Source organism: Gekko japonicus, unplaced genomic scaffold (genome assembly GCF_001447785.1).
Source record: "Gekko japonicus isolate JY-2015 unplaced genomic scaffold, Gekko_japonicus_V1.1 scaffold1134, whole genome shotgun sequence".
Lineage (NCBI taxonomy): Eukaryota > Metazoa > Chordata > Lepidosauria > Squamata > Gekkonidae > Gekko > Gekko japonicus.
The window spans coordinates 369,520-391,300 of NW_015176485.1; the positions used below are offsets into that span (position 1 = coordinate 369,520).

The 21,781-nt window shown below is 47.5% G+C and overlaps 1 protein-coding gene across 1 annotated transcript in view; it reads left to right on the top strand.

The window, feature by feature from the left end:
- LOC107123882 (LIM domain-binding protein 2) overlaps nt 1–21,781 on the top strand; it is a 258,177-nt gene that overhangs the window by 148,179 nt on the left and 88,217 nt on the right. Inside the window, exon 3 of the mRNA XM_015427225.1 lies at nt 19,558–19,730. Coding sequence (XP_015282711.1) covers nt 19,558–19,730 — 173 coding nt within the window. The remainder of the gene's footprint in view (nt 1–19,557; nt 19,731–21,781) is intronic.

The window sequence follows — 21,781 nt, forward strand, 5'->3', positions numbered from 1 at the left end:
AGTGGCCTTCAAAACATCCTGTTGTTAACAGCCTCGCTCAGACCTTGCCAACCGGAGGGCTGTAGGGCTTCCTTTATGAAGCATCATTATCTTTTCCAGCGACTCTTGTCTTCTCATAATGTGACCAAAGGACAATAACCTCAGTTTAGTCATTTCAGCTCCTAGGGAGAGTTCAGGCTCGATTTGATCGAGAACCCCACTCATTTGTCTTTTGGGCAGTCCATGCTATCTGTACAACTCTGATGACCTAAACAGAGGAACCTACATTCTTAATGGTTTGATCCCTGGTTTTTTGGGTGTGGGATTGCAGATGAGTCAGTGCCGTGGGTTCTCCAGTTTTCCCCAAAGTGAATACTGAAAAATGCACAGGAAAAAATGTGCGTCTCCCAACACTTGGGGATGCCTAGTGGTTAGATTCTGGGGAACCCCAGATCCCTAGTTTACATCCAGCTCATGTTAAAGGTGCATACCTTCGATTCATGCCTTATGCTGTTCACTGTGACAGATACACATGCAGCAAAGTTTTCCGCTGAGTAAAATATGACAGATTCAGGTGGGGTAGCCATGTTGGTTTGAAGCACTAGGCCAGGGCTGGCCAAACTGTGGCTCGGGAGCCACATGCGACTCACACATATCATGCGGCTCCCAGCAGGGCAGTTGGGGAAGTGAAGGGGAGGCATGCCTCCTCGATCGGTCTTCCCTTCCCCAGCCAGTGTTCCCCTCCCTGGATAGGCTTGAGGTGGGGGGAAGCAGAGAAAGTGACTTGGCTTGGAGAAGGCACTTGTCTCTTTAAATCCCTTCTCCAAGCCAAGCCAGCTGGTGGAGGGGGGGCCTGGAGAACACATAAAGTTGTTTTCTTTCCACCTCTTCCCCCCTCCCACATCTATTTGCTTTCTTTCCACTTGCTTTCCACCTTTCTTTCTATCCTTCTCCTCTCCCTCCCCATCTAAAGTTAAATGTGTTCTCCAAGCCCCGCCACACCAGCAGACTGGCTTGGCTCGGAGAAGGCACCTGTCTCTTTAATATGCAAATGTCTATATTTTTCAGTAAAAATGTGTGCGTTCATGTCTTCTGGCTCTCAAACATCTGACATTTTTTTCTATGTGGCTCTTACGTGAAGCAAGTTTGGCCACCCCTGCACTAGGACAAAGTTTGCCTCTAGTGGCACCTTTAAGACCAACAAAGTTTATTTCTGGGTATAAGCTTTCATGTGTGTGCACGCTTCTTCAGATACATTGAAAATATGAATTCACCCTGACTGATTTCCCACAGCTGCTGCTCTGCGCTCACTCCTCTCTTTGCCCCGATGGTATGTGTCAATTTCCCACTCGAAGCCACGCGGCCACATTTTTACCCGCGGCTTCACCCGATTTTCCCCTCGGTTTTGTGATCTTGTTTTTTGAGGATTACGAAACCACGGGCAAAATCGGGCAAAGCCGCGGGGCAAAATGCGGCCGCGCGGCTTCGAGTGGGAAATTGACATGTACCATCGGGGCAAAGAGAGGAGCGAGCGCAGAGCAGCGGCTGTGGGAAATTGGTCCCTGTCTCAGGTCTTAGGAGGTGTTAACCTTTTCCAGTGTTTATTGAAAGAGTAAGCTGGAGAAGGACAAAAGCACATTATTCGTAGAGCCCGCCTCTGTTACTCTGGGAAAGAGGGGCTACAGAGTTCTTTGCCAGACCCTTGGCTTGTATCCGTGGGGGAAATGATGCCGCAGCTCTTCCTTCATTGAAAATAGGACCCCGATTTAAAAATGAGTTTCCAGTCAGGGATTTATAGTAACTCCCACCATGCCGTATACCTGAATGGCTGTCTCCCGAAGCCCTGATGTAAATAATATAATAGACATTTGACACATTACTCCATTATAATTTCATGAATCATTTATGCTGATGGTAATTACTACTTTTTAAAAGGGTTTCCTTTGTTTTACAGCTGGAAGACAACCAATAATTGAAGTTAAATGCCATTTGGAGACAGTAGCACATTTAATATTAATTTTCATTGGCTGGCATCCATGGGCCCTGGCACACTGGAGGGCTTTTCAGCCTCACCCCCCCCAGAGCCGCCTCTCCCAAACAATATGGAGCCCTTCTGTGAAGCCAGGTGAGCTCTGCCTGTCCTAAGGCAGCCCAAGACCTCGGTCTTCCATTGGCCCTCTGGAGCAAGTGCCTTGTGGTCTGTGAATGGAGCACATGGACCAGGTTCATGTCTTCACGGTCTCAGGGAAAGTGAGTTCTTTCCCAGACCAGCTATCAGAGGTATTATTTATTTAAGGGAGGGCGGAATACGCAGCCTCTCCAGGAACCTCTTGAAGCTGCTGACAAAATAACAAAAAATAATAAAAATAAGGCATTAGAATAGATCGAGATGGGTCGCCATGTTAGTCTGTCTGTAGCGGTAGAAAAGAGCAAGAGTCCAGCAGCACCTTAAAGACTTAACAAAATCTGTGGCAGGGGATGAGCTTTCATGAGTCACTGCTCACTTCTTCAGATACAGCTAGAATGTGAGTCGATCTGTCCTGGAGAGTGGAGTGATTTCAGATGGCAAATGACAATAGCAGACAAATTACAATAGAAGTGAATGACAATAGCAGCTTGATTGGATTACATGTGATATGCAGAGAGGTAGTAGGCATGGAGAAATCAGCATTGGTAATGAGACAGGAAACCTAAGTCTCGATTCAGTCCAGGAGGATACATTGTCTTGAGTTTCATTATTTGTTGCAGTTCAGCAGTCTCTCTTTCTAATCTCCCTTTGAAATTCCTTTGTAAGAGAATTGCTACTCTTAGGTCAGCAGCTGAATATCCTGGATGGTTAAAATGTTCCCTCATTGTTTTTTTAATGTTGAGGCTTCTAATGTCAGACATTTATTCTTTGTCGTAGGGACTGGCCTGTTTGTCCAGTGTAGAGGGTGGAAGGACACTGCTGCTGGACTCTTGCTCTTTTCTACTGCTGCAGACAGAAATAACATGGCTACCCATCTTGATCCATCTCCCTGGAAAGCATTAAATGATATTGATTAAAATCTAGCATTCCAGACCCAGCCCAACAGAAAAACATAGACCGTAAGAACAGACCAGAGATAGCTTAAGATACCTTTCTCTTTACTCCCCCATGCTTCCACCTTAGGGTGTCCCTGCCACCTGAGGTTCAGTGTAGGGCTATACCAGTGTTCAGGCATTCCTCCTCACTTTAGGTACCCTGCCAAGAGAAGCCTGCTTGGTGGAGTCCCTCTTGACCTTGGGAAAGCCTGTCAAAAACCTCTGTTACCTGAGGGTAACCTGATGTGGTGGGGTGGTGATGGGCCTAAAACTGACTTTAAAACATATCAGAGAATACGGTTGTTGTTGCCTCTGTTTAGATGGCTTTTGTAGTTTATGTTTAGTTCTGCAAAATTTCTGCAAGTTCTGCAAGGCTGCAAGTCAGGTGAGTTGAGTCGTGTTCTTCCTCGATAATACTTGCAAATCTGTCCAGCCTAAAATCTAGAGAATGTTTGAACACACATGAGGCTGCTGACTATCGGTCCATAACAAGGACTCCTCCCCCAGCCTCCACAAAGCCTGAAGAAAATTTCTCTGCTCCCCAATATAGGAGAAGGTGTGTGCTGGTAGTTGGGGATTCCCTACTGAGAGGGGTAGAAGCTAATGTGTGCCAATCGGTCTTGTCTCAAGAGGTATGCTGTCTACCGGGTGCACGCATCCAGGATGTGACGGAAAGGGTAGGAAGACTCATCAAGCCCGTGGATTATTATCCCTTCTTGCTCATCCACATGAGAACAAATGATACCACCCGGCACAGCCCAGAACATATTAAAAGAGACTATGTAGCTTTGGGTAAAGTGAAGGAATTGGGAGCGCAGGTTGTATTCTCGTCAGTTCTTCCTGTTGAAGGCCGTGGCTTAGGAAGAATACTACAGATCAATGACTGGCTACGTAGATGGTGTCTTCAGGAAAGGTTTGGATTTTTAGACCGTGGCTTACATTTTTGAGAGGAAGCTCTTCTATCGGTAGATGGTTTGCACCTCATGAGAGTAGGAAAAAATGTGTTTGGAAACAGCCTTGCAAATCTAATAAGGAGAGCTTTAAACTAAATCCCGTCGGGGAGCAAAATGCAAAAATGCAAAGCCCAGTATGATGCCAATAACTGGAGATAAGAACACTAAAGTTTTGCAGGGAGTGGCACATATGCTAGATAACATTAAGTCATATGTAAGTACAGAAACAAAAATCTCAGGGTACAAAAAACATGGATTCCAATGTCTCTAATGCGCAGAGCATGGGAAACAAACAGGAGGAACTTGAAGTCCTAATACAGGAAGGGGACTATGACCTAACAGGCATTACTGAAACTTGGTGGAAGGAGGACCTTATAACCAAGGATGAATATAAACCAGTGCTTGTAGAGAGAGTGTTAGGAAAGCTAAAGCTCAGTATGAGCTTAGGCTAGTGGAACATGCTAAAAACAAAAAAGAAAAAGAGCAAGGACATGGTAGGCTCATTGCAGGGACAGGAAAGTGAAATTGTAACAGGTGATGAAGAAAGGGGAGAACTGCTCAATTCCTACTTTTCCTCCATCTTCTCTTGCAAGGGAAATGGGGCTCGATATGGCGAAAACAGAACACATGATGAGGGAAGGGAGTTACAGCCTAGGATTGGCATAGGGGTAGTACACAAGCACCTAATTTCTTTAAATGAAACTAAATCCTTGGGGCTAGATGAATAGCATTCAAGGGTACTAAAAGAACTCGCAGATGTAATTTCTGAGCTTCTGTCCATTATTTTTGAGAATTCTTGGAGAACAGGTGAGGTACCAGAAGACTGGAGGTGGGCAAATGTTGTCCCCATCTTCAAGAAGGGGGAAAAGGAGTTTGTAAGCCGCTCTGAGACTAATTTGGGTAGTGAAGGGCGGGAAGGGAAGAGGTGTGAGGTAGAGGTGGGGCTGAGAGAGCTCTGACAGAAACTGCTCTTTTTCAAGAACAGCTCTGCCAGAACTACGGCTTGCCCAAGGTCATCCAGCAGCTGCAAGTGGAGGAGTGGGGAATCAAATCCAGTTCTCCCAGATTAGAGTCCACGCTCTTAACCACTACACCAAACATGCCTATCAGTCAGTCCCAGGCCCAGCAGTGGAGAAGATTTCCTATTCCAAGTGAATCTTACTTTGGGAAGCCCAATCAAGTCTTATAACAATATGTCCATGCACAAATAATAATATCGAAACGATTCCCCGTGTCTTGTTGGAGTGCCCCTTCTACCATGCACTACGAATGAAATTTCTAAATTTTATTTTGGCTCAGTTAGAAGGATATCCTGATTCCCTAAAGATCCTTATTCTTCTTGATAACCCAAACCTTGAGATAATGGAAACAGTTGCTAAATTTCTTCATGGTGCCATTTCTATTCGCCCTTTATTTAATTGATGGGTATACTTACTTGGTAATTCCTTGTTTCTGTATTTTGCAAGTATTATTCTATGCTGTGGTTGTTGGGTTTTTTTTTTTTTTTGTAAATGGGTTTGCAAGGGTTACATGCCAATAAAGGTAACTGGACTGGACAATATGGCCTTGTGTTGCTTGAAGACGGTGAAGGATTTGAAAATCTAGTAGTATAATTGAAATGCCTGGTCATCTGGGACTCCAGGGATTCTGATGCTTTCCGATTGCTGTTTCTTCTCTGAAGCTGTATGAAATCAACAAATCATTGCTAAATGCAAATATAGCTAAATAAGTGATCGTTGACCCCAAGATGAATGCCATATATGAAACCGTGCCACTTTACTGTTTGTTATGGAAGAGAGGCTCTCCCTTCCCTTAAGCACAATAAACCGTGGATGTAATTTTTCCTTGCTTTTAGTTTCCTGAACTGGGGAGCAGGTGGAGGGAGGCTAATTTGTTCATATCATGTAAGAGAGACAGTCTGGAGGTGATCACACAATCGGATTGGCTGTCCCTTCTTGGACTGTGGGTTAGTCCATGCACATTCGCAGTGGTGTACATTGAGAACTTATTTTAAAAATTCCTGAACTGGAAACTGCAGCAAATTTTGCTTACACCAATAGTGAAATTAATATAAATTCAAGTTAAATGGAAAGGTAGGCAGAGTGGAATATGAAGCCAACAGAACCATAGAATGAGAACAGAAGGGAGTGAATTTATTCATCCACAATTACGACCCTTTTATGTTTGCATTTTTAAATCTCTATATTGATTGTACTTTCTGATAATCCTGACAATATATCTATATATATATATTTCATCTCACAAGCTTTCTTTAAATGGACACATGTCCATTTGGGATAAAGTTCAAACAAGATATAATTGAACATACTGAACTCACATTTATATTTCAGATTCGTTCCAAGCTTGGTATTTGACGACTGGAAATTGTTTGCTGAAATCAAACTTAAGTAATCTTTGCAAACTACAGCGTTCGGCTGCAAGAACAGTTATGTGTGTGCGGGTGCGTGTTTTTATAATCCTCCCGTTTCGATTTTCCACTTCACAGGCAAAACCATCTCCGCGACATCAGTGAAAACAATTAACTGCCAGCTGATGAATGATTGGCTCTATTTTGCATCACGCCATAGGATACGATAGGAGACATAGTCACCGTTTTGAAATTAATTCTCCTATTCCTCAAAAGAAAATGATGACAAATGCAGTAACACTTTGGGGGATATCAAAGCTGTGCGATTTCATTTTAGAATCCAGCTTGTCAGAGAAATGAAACGTTGACACAACGATCTGGTCCAGTGATATACCTTTCATTCATATTCAAATGTGCTCATCCTCATTTCCTTTTCATTATTTAAAATCTCAACCACAGTAAATGAGATAAGGACTTCAGAGTGCTTTATACAATGAACAGCGGTATAAAATTATTATTACAACCAGCCATAAAAATAACAACACTTAGATGTTTGTATGGCACTTGTGAATGATCAAAGCATTCCATATACAACAGTGGCGGAAGGGTCACCAGGACAATATAGGGCAGTCCAGCCATATCTGTATATCTGTGTCTTGTCTGTGTCAAAATGTGTCAGATAAGACAACCCATCGGAATCAGTTCCCCACATTCCAGTATGCCTTCGCTGGCACACAGGGGTGGAGCGAGGCAGGTGAAAAGGCAAGATTATTCAGATAGCAGCAGGGTTGAATCTCCATGTCTGAGATTATTAGGGGGTTGGAGCCCCTTCTCTATGAGGAAAGGCGGGAGAGTCTGGGATTTTTCAGTTTGGAAAAGAGACAACTAAAGGAGGACATGACAGAGGTTTGTAAAGTTATGCATAGGGTGGAGAGAGAACTTTTTCTCCCTCTCCCGAAATACCAGAACTCGAAGACATCCAGTGAAGCTGATGGGCAGTAGGTTCAGGACAAAAACCCCCTATTTTGCAGAGAGAGTGATTCAAATGTGAAATCCGCTGCCAGAGGATGTCATGGTGGCCACAGGCATAGACACTTTTAAAAGGGGATTAGAGAGATTTGCGGAGGAGAGACTTGTCAGTGGCTACTAGCCAGGGTGACTAAAGCGAACTTCCACGTTCAGAGGCAGTAAACCTCTGAACCCGTGCCAGGAGGCAGCATCAGGGGAAGGCCTCGGCCTTTGGTGTAGTGGTTTGGTGTAGTGGTTAAGTGTGCGGACTCTAATCTGGGAGAACCAGGTTTGATTCCCCACTTCTCCACTTGCACCTGGCTGGATGACCTTAGGCAAGCCGTAGCTCTGATAAGAGCTGTTCTTGAAAAAAAGAGCTGTTTCTGTCAAAGAGCTCTCTCAGCACATGCGCACAAAGGCGCCCGGCATCGTTAGGGTCGAGGGGGGGCTGTGATGGGGGTGCGCAGCAGCGGCCAGGCAGAGAGGGCCGCGTGTCGCAGGGGGAGGAAGGGAGGGCAGGCGGGATGCTGGTGGGGAGGGGGACCCGGTGGGTTACTCCCCCTCCCCTCCCCTCCTTGTGAGCGGCCCACGGACCCTGCCCAGAGTGGGCAGTGCACGGCCCTCCCAGAGGGGGCGGCTCCTTCCGTCCCCTTCCCAACGGCTCTCGCTGGAGGTGCGGATGCTCGTGTGATCGGCACCTCCATCGTATCCACGGGACCTCGCTGGAACCTCTCCGGGATGTCTGATCCCGCTGCCGTGGGGTTTGTTGCCCCGGGGCAAATAGCCACACTCCCCACCCGCAGTTTCCTGCCCGTGTGACCGCGGCCATAGTTTAGAATGGTAGTCTCGTTTCCCCATCTAGTTTTTATGTATTAGTCTACCCTTTTCCCATTTCCCATAGTTATACTGATAGGGTATAGTTTCCTTTCCCCTTTCAATTTTTAGTTGTAGTTTTTTTTAGTTTATAGAAAATGCAAATAAAAAAATCCCCTTCGGGGGGCAAAAAAAAAAGTTCTCTCAGACCTGTTCTGGAAATAGCAGTTTCTGTCAGAGCTCTCTCAGCCCCACCTACCTCACAGGGTGTCTGTTGTGGGGAGGGGAAGGGAAAGGAGTTTGTAAGCTGCTCTGAGGCGCCAAGTGAAGGGCGGGGTATAAATCCAATCTCCTCCTCCTGCTCCTCCTCCGCTTCTTCTTCTTCTTCTTCCTAGAAAGTGGATGGAGCCAGGTGGGGCTCTTGCCCAACAGGGCTTCTGGTCGGCCAATGGAAATCTTTATTGGCTCTTGCAGACTAAAGGAGCATTGTTCCAGCTGCCAGCACAGCATTGCTTTTGTTTTGTTTTTTCTTGCTCTCCAATCCCAGAGGGGCCCACAGGCTGAGAAAGGTTTGGGGTGACCCCTGGCCAAGAGCTGAATTTCAGTCACTTGGTCGATTGGCTACCAGAACTGCACTGTGGCAGACATTTCGTCTCCAACAGTAAACACCCATGGGTACCATTGTGAAAGAGGGCAGACATGTAATGCTGGCAAGCACATTATGAAAGTTTGGCATAACAGGCATCAGGCCCTGGCTTCCCTTGGTCCAAGTGTGGAGGGTTGGGTTGCTCGGGCTTGATTTCTTCCGAGAAACAGCTGACATGGCTTCAGAACACTGTGAGGGAGGGGGGTTGAAATCACCCAGTTCCTCCACTCTCCTTTGAGATCCGTCTCTCTGGAACCTGTGGGCTCGAATAGCGTTCCAGTACCCAATCCCTGCTCCTTCTCATAGGAGGAAAGCCAATGGGCCGGCTCGGATCCTAATTCCGGAGCCTGCCCCAGCTCCTCCTCCCACCTGTTACCTGGGCCTTGGGCGGGGTGGGCAGCCCATCTACCCCTACTGCCCTTCCCTGCCCCGAGGCCTCAGGACAGGCAAAGAGGATGCTGGGCCTGCCACTCTCTCCCTTTTCCTGCCCCTCAACCTTCCTGTCGCTGTCTGCTCCCAGATTGGTGGGAGGGCTTCTAATGTCCTGGCCCCACTGGTGGACATCCTGATGGCACTGGTATTTCTGGCCACTGTGTGATACAGAGTGTTGGACTGGATGGGCCTTTGGCCTGATCCAACATTGGCTTATGTTCTTATGTTCTTATGGTCCCTTCTGTCAGTGACGGCCTCCAACTCTTTCTCTTCCTGGCTCGTGGCGATTGCGTTATCTCGTCCTGGCCCTTTCCTACTTCTTCCAACCCCATGCCTCGGGATGTGAGCGGGGGTGTCTCCTTGGACTCCACAACTTCGGTGAGCCCCTGAGACAAGGCTGGGGGTGCCAGGTCCATGGTGACCCCCAGACACAGGTCACTGAAGTGTCTTTAATTGTATTCGAATGAAACATGCCCTAGTCCTAGGAGTGTCAGCCTCCAGGTGGGACCTGGGGACCCCCCAGAATTACAGCTTATCTCCAGACTACAGAGACCAGTCCCCCTGGAGAAAGTGGATGCTTTGGAGGGTGGGCTCTATGGCTTTGCACCTTTCTAAGGTCCCTGTCCTCCCCAGGCTCCACCCTCAGATCTCCAGATGTTTCCTAATCTGGATCTGGCAACCCTACCTCCCCCCATCCTAGCCGGTGGCCAGGGGGGACCTGATAACCTTACCTGGACCTTATTACTGCCTAAGCCGGAACTCTCAGTTCAGAAATTTAAGAGACTGTTGGGTGCAAATGCTGCAAAGGTGGCTGATGACCTGATCATGTGACTGCTCTATCGTGGGCTGGAAAGGGTACGCAGGGTTGGTTTTTCCCACAAAGCCACCCAAGCAACTGCCTGGGGCAGCACAAGGAGGCGGAGCAGGCCCGTAGCTAACGCGGGGCCCGCAGGGCCTGGTACCCTAGCAGTTTTTAATGGGCCCCCTTCCTGCGCCTCGGCTCCCCTACCCCAACTCCCCCTGACTGCCTGTCAGCCTGTTGGCAGGGAGGTTTCAGAGGCTGTCCCTGGTGCTGTGCTGCGGGAAGAGGCACTGGGGCTCCTTGGGGGGGAGAGCTGGACTTGGAGGCTGTGGCTGCTGCAGCCCTTGCCCTGGAGCCTTTGATTGGATTAGCAGGTGGCCCCCCCAGGCCCCCTCCCTAAAAAGTCCTTAGCTACGGGGCTGAGGCGGAGGCATTTCAGTGGCTCAGTTTGCTCCCAGCCATCTATAGCGTCATGGGGAAGGGCTTGTGCAACAGTGCAGGGGCTGGAGTTAGACTCAGCTGCCAGTGGTATGGGTCCAGGAGAAGGAAGGGTGTGCCACATTCGGTGAGACAAAATACTCTGAACTGTTGTTGGTTGCACATTTCAGTACTGAGAGGATGAATTGTAAATGAGTGGAGGTAAAATGCTCAGAACAGAAGTGTACTGATACCAAGCTCTGATTTAACGCCAAGTGTGGGAATGTTCCCTCTAGCAGCTCACAACTGATTTTTTTAAAAAAATATAAGTGCATTGTTACTATAGCATCAGCCTGTGTGTTAAAAGAAAGCACCTGGTCTTAGAAAAGCTTCTATCTGAATAATTTTCAACCTTCTGGCTGTCCCTTTTCTCAGCTTTGTTTTTAAAAAACCCTGTGCATATTAGTTAATTCAGCTATTCTTTTTTACACATGCTTTTGAAACTGGGATGTCTGCTTAAAGTAGGGGTGCCAGCCTCCAGGTGGGACTTGGGGATCCCCTAGAATTACAGCTCATCTCCAGACTACAGAGATTAGTTCCCCTGGAGAGAATGGATGCTTTGGAGGGGGGACTCTAGGGCATCGTGCCCCACTGAGGTCGCTCCGCCCCCCCAGTCTCCAGAAGTTTCCCAACCTGGAGATGGCAACCCTACCGCCTCCCCCCCCAGGGGCCAGGGGGACCTGGCAACCCTGAAGCCTTGTCTTGCTTGGCTTTTTAGGCTGCGGTCACACTGGAGGCGTGGCATGGTCTGGGCGTGGCTCTAAGTGCACTGGTTCAAATTGTTGGGGGAAGGACCAACCAGACAGCACATCCTGCGGCAGTTTTCCCATGCACTCGTCCACTGGTGAGGCGTCCACATTACTGCAGCGCTTCAACCACAGAGCATGCTGCCTTGTCAGTTTCTTAAAAAACCAGGCAGGCACATGCACATATGCACTTACGCGAGTATTGGCAGCTACTAAAAAAACAAATACTAGTGGAAACGGATCTGCCAGTTCAGACTTCCCATCCAGCTTCAGCTCAGGACAGGGGAGTTCAGATGGCTGGAAAAGTGGAGTGGAAGCGCTGGCATCGGTAAAGACCGGACTTTCCCCGGTGCCTGGTTACTCTGCTTCCGAAGCAGGGCAAAACAAGGTTGCTACGACTGGGGCACGGAAGGCAGATGTTGCCATCTGATCGTGTTCTTTAAATCTGCAAAGGTACCACAACGATATCACTTCAAACTGCTTGTGTGACCGCAGCCTTGCTGTTAGTGTTGCTGGGCTAGTTAGTGTTTCGTGTTAGCGCTTTGGACCTTGCCTGTTGTTATTGTCAGATGTAACCTCCTTGGGACAAGTCTGTGTTTTAGGCCCATTTGAGGTTGGATAGGGTTGCCAGCCTCCAGGTAGGGCCCGGTGATCTTCTGGAACTACAACTGATCTCCCCATGACAGAGATCAGTTCCTCCTCCTGGAGAAATGACGTTATGCCACTCTGAGATCCATCCTTTCCCCCAAACCGTGCCCTCCCCAGCTTTAAATTTTCAGATATTTCCCTACCCAGAGCTGGCAATGCTTTTAGAATTATTATCTTGTGGTGATTGTCATCTTATGATCTGCCCCTAAGTTGCAAGCCCCCTTCTCCAGGTCTGTAAAGAAGCGAAGGCTGAGCAACTAGAAACTTGCTGTTTCATAACCCAGCCTTCTCTGTTCTAAAGTTTAAACCCTCTGTTTTCCTACCAGTTTTGGGTTTTTTTCAGTTTGGAGAGACCTGATTTTTTAAAAAAATAAAATAAAATCCAAGCCACAATAGACTCTGTTCCTCATCTTAGATCCAGCCTCGAGTTCCCACATTGTTCCTCATCCTGCCCCAGTCTCAGGGTCTCTCTCAACTTCAGGCGATCTGGGAACCTTGTATTATACAATTGTTATGACAGGAAGGGTGTTTTGGGTGGAGTGAGCATGTAAGATTTCCCACAGCAAATATTGTCGCTGATAACGGAGGAACCAGCCCTGTTCCCACGTGTAGGAAAATCAGTCACCTGAAGGGATAATGTCTGTTTTGCGACAAACTCGAGGTGAATTCAGGCAACGGGCATCTGTTGTTCCACACCTATGGAGTGCAGACAGAACATAAAAGGCTAGAGGGTTAGGGAGTGTCAGCTTTCCAGATGTAACCTCCTTGGGACTAGGGGCCCATTTGAGGTTGGGTAGGGTTGCCAGCCTCCAGGTAGGGCCTGGTGATCTTCTGGAATTACAACTGATCTCCACATGACAGAGATCAGTTCCTCCTCCTGGAGAAAATGACATGATTCCACACTGAGATCCATCCTAGAGGCTAGAGGATTAGGGGGTGACGGCTTTCCAAGGCTTTTCATCCTGCACAAATCTCAGCCACTGGTGTATGTTTAGGGTTACCAATGTTGGGTTGGGAAATTCCTGGAGATTTGTGGATGGAACCTGGGTAATGCGTTGTTTGAGGAGGGGAGCAGTCTCAGAGGGGTATATTGCCACCCTCCAAAACAGGTATTTTGCCAGTTTGGTGTAGTGGTTAAGAGTGGAAGACTCTAATCTGGAGAACCGGGTTTGATTCCCCACTCCTCCACATGAAGCCAGCTGGGTGACTTTGGGTCAGTCACCGTTCTCTCAGAGCTCTCTCAGCCCCACCTCCCTCACAGGGTGTCTGTTGTGGGGAGAGGAAGGGAAGTCGATTGTAAGCCACTCCGAGACTCCTTCGGGTGGTGAAGAGTGGGGTGTAAAATCTGTTGTATACTGAGATAATTACATCAGCACTAGCGAAGCCGTGCGGTCAAGCTCGTCTACGAGTGCTTGAACAATAGAGGAATCGGATCCTAGGGAGTGCCCAGATTTGAGAGTAGACCTATGAGGGACTACTCCACTGTAAATAGCCTATCACTGGTGTTGGGGTGTGTGTTGGGTGTGGGGTACTTCAGGGATATAAGTGGGGCTCGGACCTCGCTAGTCTTGTCTTTCGTTTTGCTTGCTTTAATAAACATGAGCTGATCACTACTCAACACCTCTGAACTCAGTACATTTCAAAAACCAACTCCTCCTCCTCCTCCTCCTCCTCAGAACTGATCTCGATGTCAGCTAGCTGCCATTTCTGTGTAGTCTACCCTTCCCTGTTCCCGCCTTGCTTGCAGCTCAGCAGCTTGCCGTAAACATGCCAGGGAGACCGTGGGAACTAGAGCTAGACGCCGTTATCAGTCTGGCCTTGTGAAGTAGGGAGGGCTTGGGGTCCACATTTGGTGTGAATCTTTCTGCTCTCAGGAAACCATGAGACTCTCCCGCTCATAATGTAATCTCCCGCCGGGAGTCTTCCCGCCCGCGCGCACTCGAAGTTCATTTGCTTAGCTAATTGCCTTGCCCAGCTATATGTATTGGGATGTTCCCACCTTCTAGTTATTCCTAACAATAATCCTGTGGACATGGTACCAGTCTTGTACACAAATAAAGCATAACGCTTCTTAGGAAACGTTGTGTGAAGAGTGACTTACTGTGGAACTTGACAGAAATTGTTAGGAATCTAGCAATCCACTGTAATTCTGGTAGATCTCCAGGCCTCACCTGGAGGTTGGCAATCATTTATACAATGAAACATAGCATACACACAATACTAGCTTTGCTTCCCACACAGTAATGTTTTTAGCGCAGACAAAACCAAAGCGGGACCTCATCTGTCATATATTAAGATCATCCTCAGTTTATAAAAAAATGATAAATGGTTTTTGATAAATAACACAAATGTATTTGGTGCCATCAGAAGAAATTCTGGGTTTTATATGACATGTTAACTGCGCAAGACGATTGGCATGAAATTTAATTTGTGCTTGTTAGCCTTAGGGGAGCAAGAAATTTACTTGATGAGTAAATTTTATGTTTTGTCGTATGCTCTACAGGATAACATATGAGTCTGTGAACGCTTTTGGAAATTTAAATACTTGTAATCTGGATCTGGTCTGTAGGTTCTTTCTGTAACTAAATTAAAAACTTTGGTGGGCACGCACATAGCATGTAGGTGGGCAGATTATACCAAACTATAATTATTATAATTGTACAATGATGAATAAATATGCAAATTCTTCTTTGTATCTGTGTGTATATATGGATTTGGAATCAGAAAGTTTTTTTTTTAAGAGAAGATTTCAGGCTGTTACAAATTTGTTCTTGCTCTTAAGGATGGGAATCACAAGTTAATGTGTGCTGTGCATAAGTGGGGTGAACATGTAAAAGGTCTGTTTTTTGGTGCACATCAAAACATCTCACAAAATCGGTACCTCTGCTCACTCAAGACCAATCAGGCTCTTCTCAGATTGGGCCGGGTTATATACCCCTCTCCAGGTAGAGTCTTTAGTGACAGATTAAGGGGACAATTTGCGTGAATTTTATGAATAAAATGTTGAAGCATTATAATGGTAGAACACAGTTTAAGCAATGGATGAAGCTACAGGAAAGAACCATGGCGGACTTAACACGTGATTAACTCTGTTCAGCTAGAATCGGTAGGATTTGAAAATATTTAACTTCAATGGAGAATGGCTCAAGATACTATATGAGTACCAAAAGGCAAGATGTGCCCTCCCAACATTTCACCGATAACATGGGGGGGGGGGGGTTGTCAGGAAAGGAAAGCTGGTTCACCCTATTGTAGGTGTGTACATACCAGCACAGTTTTGAAATAGGCTCCCCCCGAATGACAAAACAGGGACAAACAGCAGTATTGAATTCCCTGCAACAATAAACATTATTTTCCTGGTAAACAGAACAGATGGGACATCCGCTTTTACATCTTAATCTATTATGCTTACGGTTGCCAGGGCTGGGTTGGAAAATACCTGGAGACTTTGGGGGTGGATCCAGGAGAGGGCGGAGTTTGGGGAGGGGAGGGGCCTCAACAGGGTACAATGTCACAGAGTTCGCCCTCCAAAGCAGCCATTTTCTCCAGGGGAGCTGATCTCTGTCAGCTGGAGATCGGTTGTAAAAGTGGGAGATCCCCAGGCCCCACCTGGAGGCTGGCAACCCCAATTATGCTATAAGATATGAAGAAGAACTCCGTATGATTAGCTGAACGGGGGTCCCCAAGCTTTTGGAGACTATGGGCACTTTTGAAACTCTGACACAGGGTAGGGGCACAATCACAAAATGTCTGCCTTGGGAGGCGGACCCTGACATAAAATGGCTGGCGCACCGCAAAACGTCAGCGAGCCAGGCAATGTGTAGCTCTACTAGTACCTGCTCAACATTTCAGGGCAGAAACTTCCTTTCATAGGATGCCTTTTAATCTGCACAGACAATTAGAAGTCCGACTAGGCAAAAACTCCACCTACGGTAAGCCTGCCCGCTTTCTAAAAACACTTGGTGGGCATTCCAGGGGTGGGCCGACACATTGCATGACGTCCCTGATGCGATGACTTCATGCGGAAGTGACATCATCATGTTGGGGACGTCGTGCAGCGACACTGCATTCTGGACAAAACTCTATGGGTTCTTTTGGCCAAAACCCATAGAGTTTTGCCCAAAAAGCAGAGTGTTGTCGCCAGAGGTCATTTCATAGAAAAACAGGTGCAGGAGCTCATTAGCATAACTTATTAGCACAACTTATTTGCATATGCCACACCCCCTGACATCACTGGAAGTGTGTCAGACGGCAACACCCACCACTCAGGCGCCACTGGACTGTTTTGGATTGCTAGCTATTGGGGGGGGGAGCGTCCAGATCTGCCCTCGCAGAGGAGGGAGAGCTTGTACCTGAATAAAACTTGGTCTTAAAGGTGCCACTGGACTGTTTTGGGCTGGGGGGTTAGGGTCTGCAACTTACCTGGCTGCTTCTTTCTCTGAGTGAGGGCCGCTGGGAGCAGGGGGTGGGGCTTCTTACATGTGCCCGCCCCCTGGGCTCTTTACTGCCGGAGCTCTGCTCCTGTGTGCTCCTGCAGGAAATGACCCCTGGTTGTAGCACAATGTCCCTGTTTGAGGGTGGGGCTTCCCCCACTGGCCAGTGGTGGGCAGAAACCAGAAAAATCAGGGGAACTCCCACCTGGATCGGGGGTCTGGCAACCCTATCCCAGGTGAAACTATTTAAATACAACAGAGAATTTTGAGCTACATTTTCCAAGGTCCTACCCAGCCCAGTCTCTGCAGCAACAACAAGAACAGCCGGACCTCTCGCTCGCTGTGGCTCTGCCCTCCCCCCAAGTTTTACAACTCCCTTCCTGTTTCATTTTCCCCCACAATTCACAGCTCTCTCTTTCTTTGCCATTGGTTGTTGTAACCCAGCACACAACGCATCTGCGACATTATTTTTTCTGAATTTCACTGCTCTGTTTCCACTACAGTGCCATCTGTAATCAATTCTTACAAAACAATTGACATTCCTCCCATAAATTAATTTTAATAACCCACAGGATATTACAGAATTAATTTGAATTTGAGATATACTAAACCGTAATGCTTCCAGCATAATATCGACATTGATCCTACAAACGTGAGATCAACCCAGATGAGTTAAGCAGCTCGATTTTAAACCCAAAGTGAATGTTTGTGAATTAAATATGAAGGTAAAACTTGGTGGCACCACTAGTAGGTGTAACGATGCCTCTTTCCCCTAACCTAGAAATGTCATCCATGTTAGAAGAAAATCTCCAGGATCAAGATGACATGTTATTTCATTGATATGCTATAACAGCTTCTCCATTATGAGGCACTCCCATTCTTGGTACGACCACTGAGCCAACAGTGGAATTCGATCAGACTACCAGATATTTTGCAAATTCTAGTTACAATCTTTCAGCATGCCAGGATCTTGTTGTTTGGCCCATGATACAACTCTGCCGTTGAAGCTAAGCTGGTCTATGGTGATTTCCAGGGCTTTTTTTGTAGAGAAAGCCCAGCAGGAACTCATTAGCATAATAGGCCACGCCCAACAACAGAAACACATTAGCATATTAGGCCACACCCCTGACAGTGTGGCTCATTCGCCTATTAGGCCACACCCCCATGCCTTCCCTTGGCTTGCCTGGGCACCCCGCGGCTGAGGGGAGCCCGCTCCCCCTTGAAGGGAAGGGAAGGCACGGGAAGGCATTTAAATGCCTCCCCGATCCTTCCAGGGGGGCCTGGCCCCCCTGCCTCAGAGTCGCTGGGGGGAGTCGCTCTCCAGGCCTTTCCCCTGTCGCCACGTACGCAGAGGTTTTGGCTGTAGTGGGTGTGGCCGACTCTGAAGTGGGTGTGGCCGACTCTCCGTTCCTATGCGTTCCTGCCCAAAAATAGCCCTGGTGATTTCTCAGGAGAGCAGACCACTTGGAAATTTTATCTATTTATTATTTCTTTCAAGCATTTATTCTCCGCCTTTCTCCCTGGCAGAACCCAAGGTGGCTCGCAATTAAAACAAAACAATTATTTTAAAAAAAACCACAATAAACCATATAAATAAAACGAGGAGTCTGGTAGGACAGAGACGGAGCTAGGGTTGCCAATTCCAGGTTGGAAAAGTCCCGGGGGGGGGGGGGCAGAGCCTAGGGGGGGTGGGGGTTGGGATGGAGCCCAGTGGGTTCTAACGCCATGGAATCCGACCCTCCAGAGCAGCCGTCCTCTCCAGGGAAACAGGCCACTGCATTCTGGACTGTAATTCTGGGAAGTGACCAGGCCCCACTTGGACAATGGCAACGCTGGACTGAGCTTGCTGGTGCCTGTTGGAGGACAGACGATGGGGACCCGGTGGCTCAGGCAAAGAACATGACCAGCTGGTGGTAGTGGTGGCAGGGATGACAGCTCTGGGCTAGGAAATACCTGGAGATCTTGGGGGTGCAGCCTGGGGAGGGGAGGGACCTCGTCAGGGTATAAGGTTGTAGAGGCCACCTTCCAATTATATCCAGGGGATCTGACCTTGGTTATAATGGCAGGAGATCTCCAGGTGACATCTGGAGATTGGCAACCCTAGTTGTGTGGGTGGGGCTTGTGGGAAGAGGAACAAAACGAATAGCAGAAGTCCTCAAGGCGGGCAGAAAGTAACCTGTGACCCTGATTTTGTCTCTTGCTCTAGCCTTCTACGCACGATCCCTCTGCAGAGGGAGGGAGACCAGGCATGGCCGCCTTGTTCCCATGCTTCCGTGCTCTTGCTGGGTCATCCGCACAGTGTGGACATGTGAAGGACGTGTTCCTTTGCACATGCTGTCTCCCTGTGATCGGGGACCCCGCTTTCTGAATGTGGCTGGTCACAGGGAGGGAGCGTGTGCTTGAACACTTCCTTTGCAGGTAGGTACTACATCTGTGAGCCAGAAGTACTATGGAGGCCACGTGTGGGCCAGCGTGCTCATTCCTGCTTTCTCTCCTGGTGCGTCCAGTCAGCACACAGAGGCATCGTGTCTTAGAAACCCTAAGGAGGAGGCTAAAATTCTGAAACATCAGGTAAAAACCTGTGTCCTGAAGGCTCTAATCCAGACCGTTTTTAGTCTCGATCAGGGGCCCCCAAAATGTCACCACGGCGATGACCGCCACCTTTTCTGGTGCCCGCAAATTGCTGTTAGGACGTGGGCAGGGCCAGGTAGGGTATTTGCCCAGCAAGGCTTCTGATTGGCTTTTGGAGATTTGATGGGCTGCGCAGATTTTTTGAAAACGCTGCTTTGGCAGCAGCTGCCCCCGCAGCACAAGGATCTGCACTGTTAAGCTGTGGGAGCCATTTTGTGGCTGGCTGCACCTCATTGCTGCGCCCATCATGCCACGCCAGAATTCCAGATTGTGCCCACAGGCTCAAAAAGGTGGGAGGCCCCTGCTCTAGGTTCAGGCAGCAACCACTTGGCCGGTGATATCTCGACTACCTGAAAGGCAGGTTTCTTGTTCAACAGCATGACGTGTTAACTGGGAAGCAAAGCCCAGATCCCACTAACAGCGTTTGTCGTTGGTTTCTGCAGAACTAGGGACAAGTTGGTTTTGCTCAAGAGTTAATGTGATCTGCCGTAAAACAACTTTGAAGCACTGATGTCCTGCAGCACTTTGCTTAGTCTCGCTTTGTATTTTCCCCAACAGCAATTGGAAGGACCCTCATTCCGCGTTATTTTAGCACTGTCTTTGAAGGAGGTGTGACAGACCTGTATTACATCCTCAAGCACTCAAAAGAATCATACCACAACTCCTCCATCACAGTGGACTGTGATCAATGCACCATGGTCACCCAACATGGAAAACCTATGTTTACAAAGGTAATAGGAGAGCTTTGGATGGATCGTGCAATGGTTGCTGGGTCTTCAATATCCTTTTAAGATCATGCTGAAGGGTAATTTGCTTCTGTTCGCCGGAGATCTTAAGTTTTGATTTCTGTTTTGAAAGCCGATGTTGCATGACTGGGTGAGAGGCTGTCAGCCATGAACCAGAACGATGACTTTTCTCCTGTAGTCGCATTTTCAGTGAAAGGACCATAGACTGTCGTATTTGAGCTGGGCTTCCCAGAGTAGACTCCATTTTGCATGGGGAAGGAGCAGGGTTGCCGTTCTCCAGGTGGGGGTGGGGGTCTCCTGGAATTACAACTGACCTGCAGACAACAGGGATCAGTTTCCCTGGAGGAAAGGTCTGCTGAGGAGGATGGTCCATGGAGTCACATACCCTGCTGAGCACCTTCTCTTACCCAGATTCTACCCTTACCAGGCTCTGCCCCCCCAAATCGCCAGGAACACACACCTCCTTTCCACCATAAATTTCATATAACCCAGGGGTGTCAAACTCATTTGTTATGAGGGCCGGATCTGTCATAAATGAGACCTTGTTGGGCCGGGACACGTGTGTCATAAAATGTAATGCCAGGTAGCGGAGATATAAACTTTATAAAGGACACAAACACAAAGGGGTTTTTTTTAACTTAAAAGAAAAATGTGCTTAAAACATTAGCTCTGTGAGCTGCAAACCTACTTTTGATTTATCGACATTCACCACAGAAATCTCATGCTCAGAGTTCTGAGTCTAGGACCCAGGTTAAAACACGAAATGGCTGAGTGATTAAGAGAGCCTGGTGAAGCAAGCGATGATGCAGCAGCAGCAGCAGAACTGGAAGCAGGAGACGGCCAGTTCAACTGCGGGCCTGATGGAACATAAGAACATAAGAGAAGCCAATGTTGGATCAGGCCAAATGGCTCATCTAGTCCAACACTCTGTGTCACACAGTGGCCAGAAATACCAGGTGCCATCAGGAGGTCCAGCAGTGGGGGCCAGGACACTAGAATACCTCCCACTGTTGCCCCCCTCCCCAAGCACCAAGAATACAGAGCATCCCTTGCCCCAGACTGAGAGTTCCTATCTATACCTTGTGCCTAATAGCCACTGATGAAACTCTGCTCCATATGCTTATCTAATCCCCTCTTGAAGCTGTCCATGCTTGTAGCTGCCACCACCTCCTGTGGCAATGAATTCCACATGTTAATCACTCTTTGGGTGAAGAAGTACTTCCTTTTATCCATTCTAACCCAACTGCTCAGCAATTTCATTGAGCACCCACGAGTTCTTGTATTGTGCAAAAGGGAGAGAAGTACTTCTTTCTCTACCTGCTCTATCTCATGCATAATGTTATAAACCTCGATCATGTCACCCCTCAGCCGTCATTTCTCCAAGCTAAAGAGCCCCAAGCGTTTTAACCCGGGCCGCATGATTGACACCCCTGATATAACCCATGAGGGTGGTGCTCTACACAAAGAAAGCAAACAAGCACTGTATAAATAATGCAGACCACAAGTGCTCAAAAAATCATGCAATAAGATTAAATTTATATAATAAGAATAACAGAGGACCACATGTATCAGTAAAACCAAATTACATCATATAATGTACAGGTCCATGAATAGTACAAGTCCATAAATGGTACACAGACAAGGACGAAGACGCTGGATTTTGATCTTCGTTTCGATAGCTCTTCTTCAAGAAGTTCACACTACTTCAAAAAGTACTCATAATGTACAGAAGACTTTAAAATGGTATATGTAGGAGGAAAAATCCTTAGCACAGCACTATTGGAGAGTTTACTCTATTGTTGATCAGGTGCCTGGCTTTAAATGATTATAATAGGATTCCCCCCCCCCCCTGTAATACTGGTCTGAAGGCTTTTATACACTGTGAGTGCTGTGCTAAAGCGCCTTCTTATATGATACAATGTCAGTGTGTTAAATATTCCACCTCCCTGAAAATTCTTTCCATCCCTCTGTATCCACAGTACCTTCCAATTGACCCTCACTTCCTCTAACAAAAATCTACTACTCCTGCCCCACCC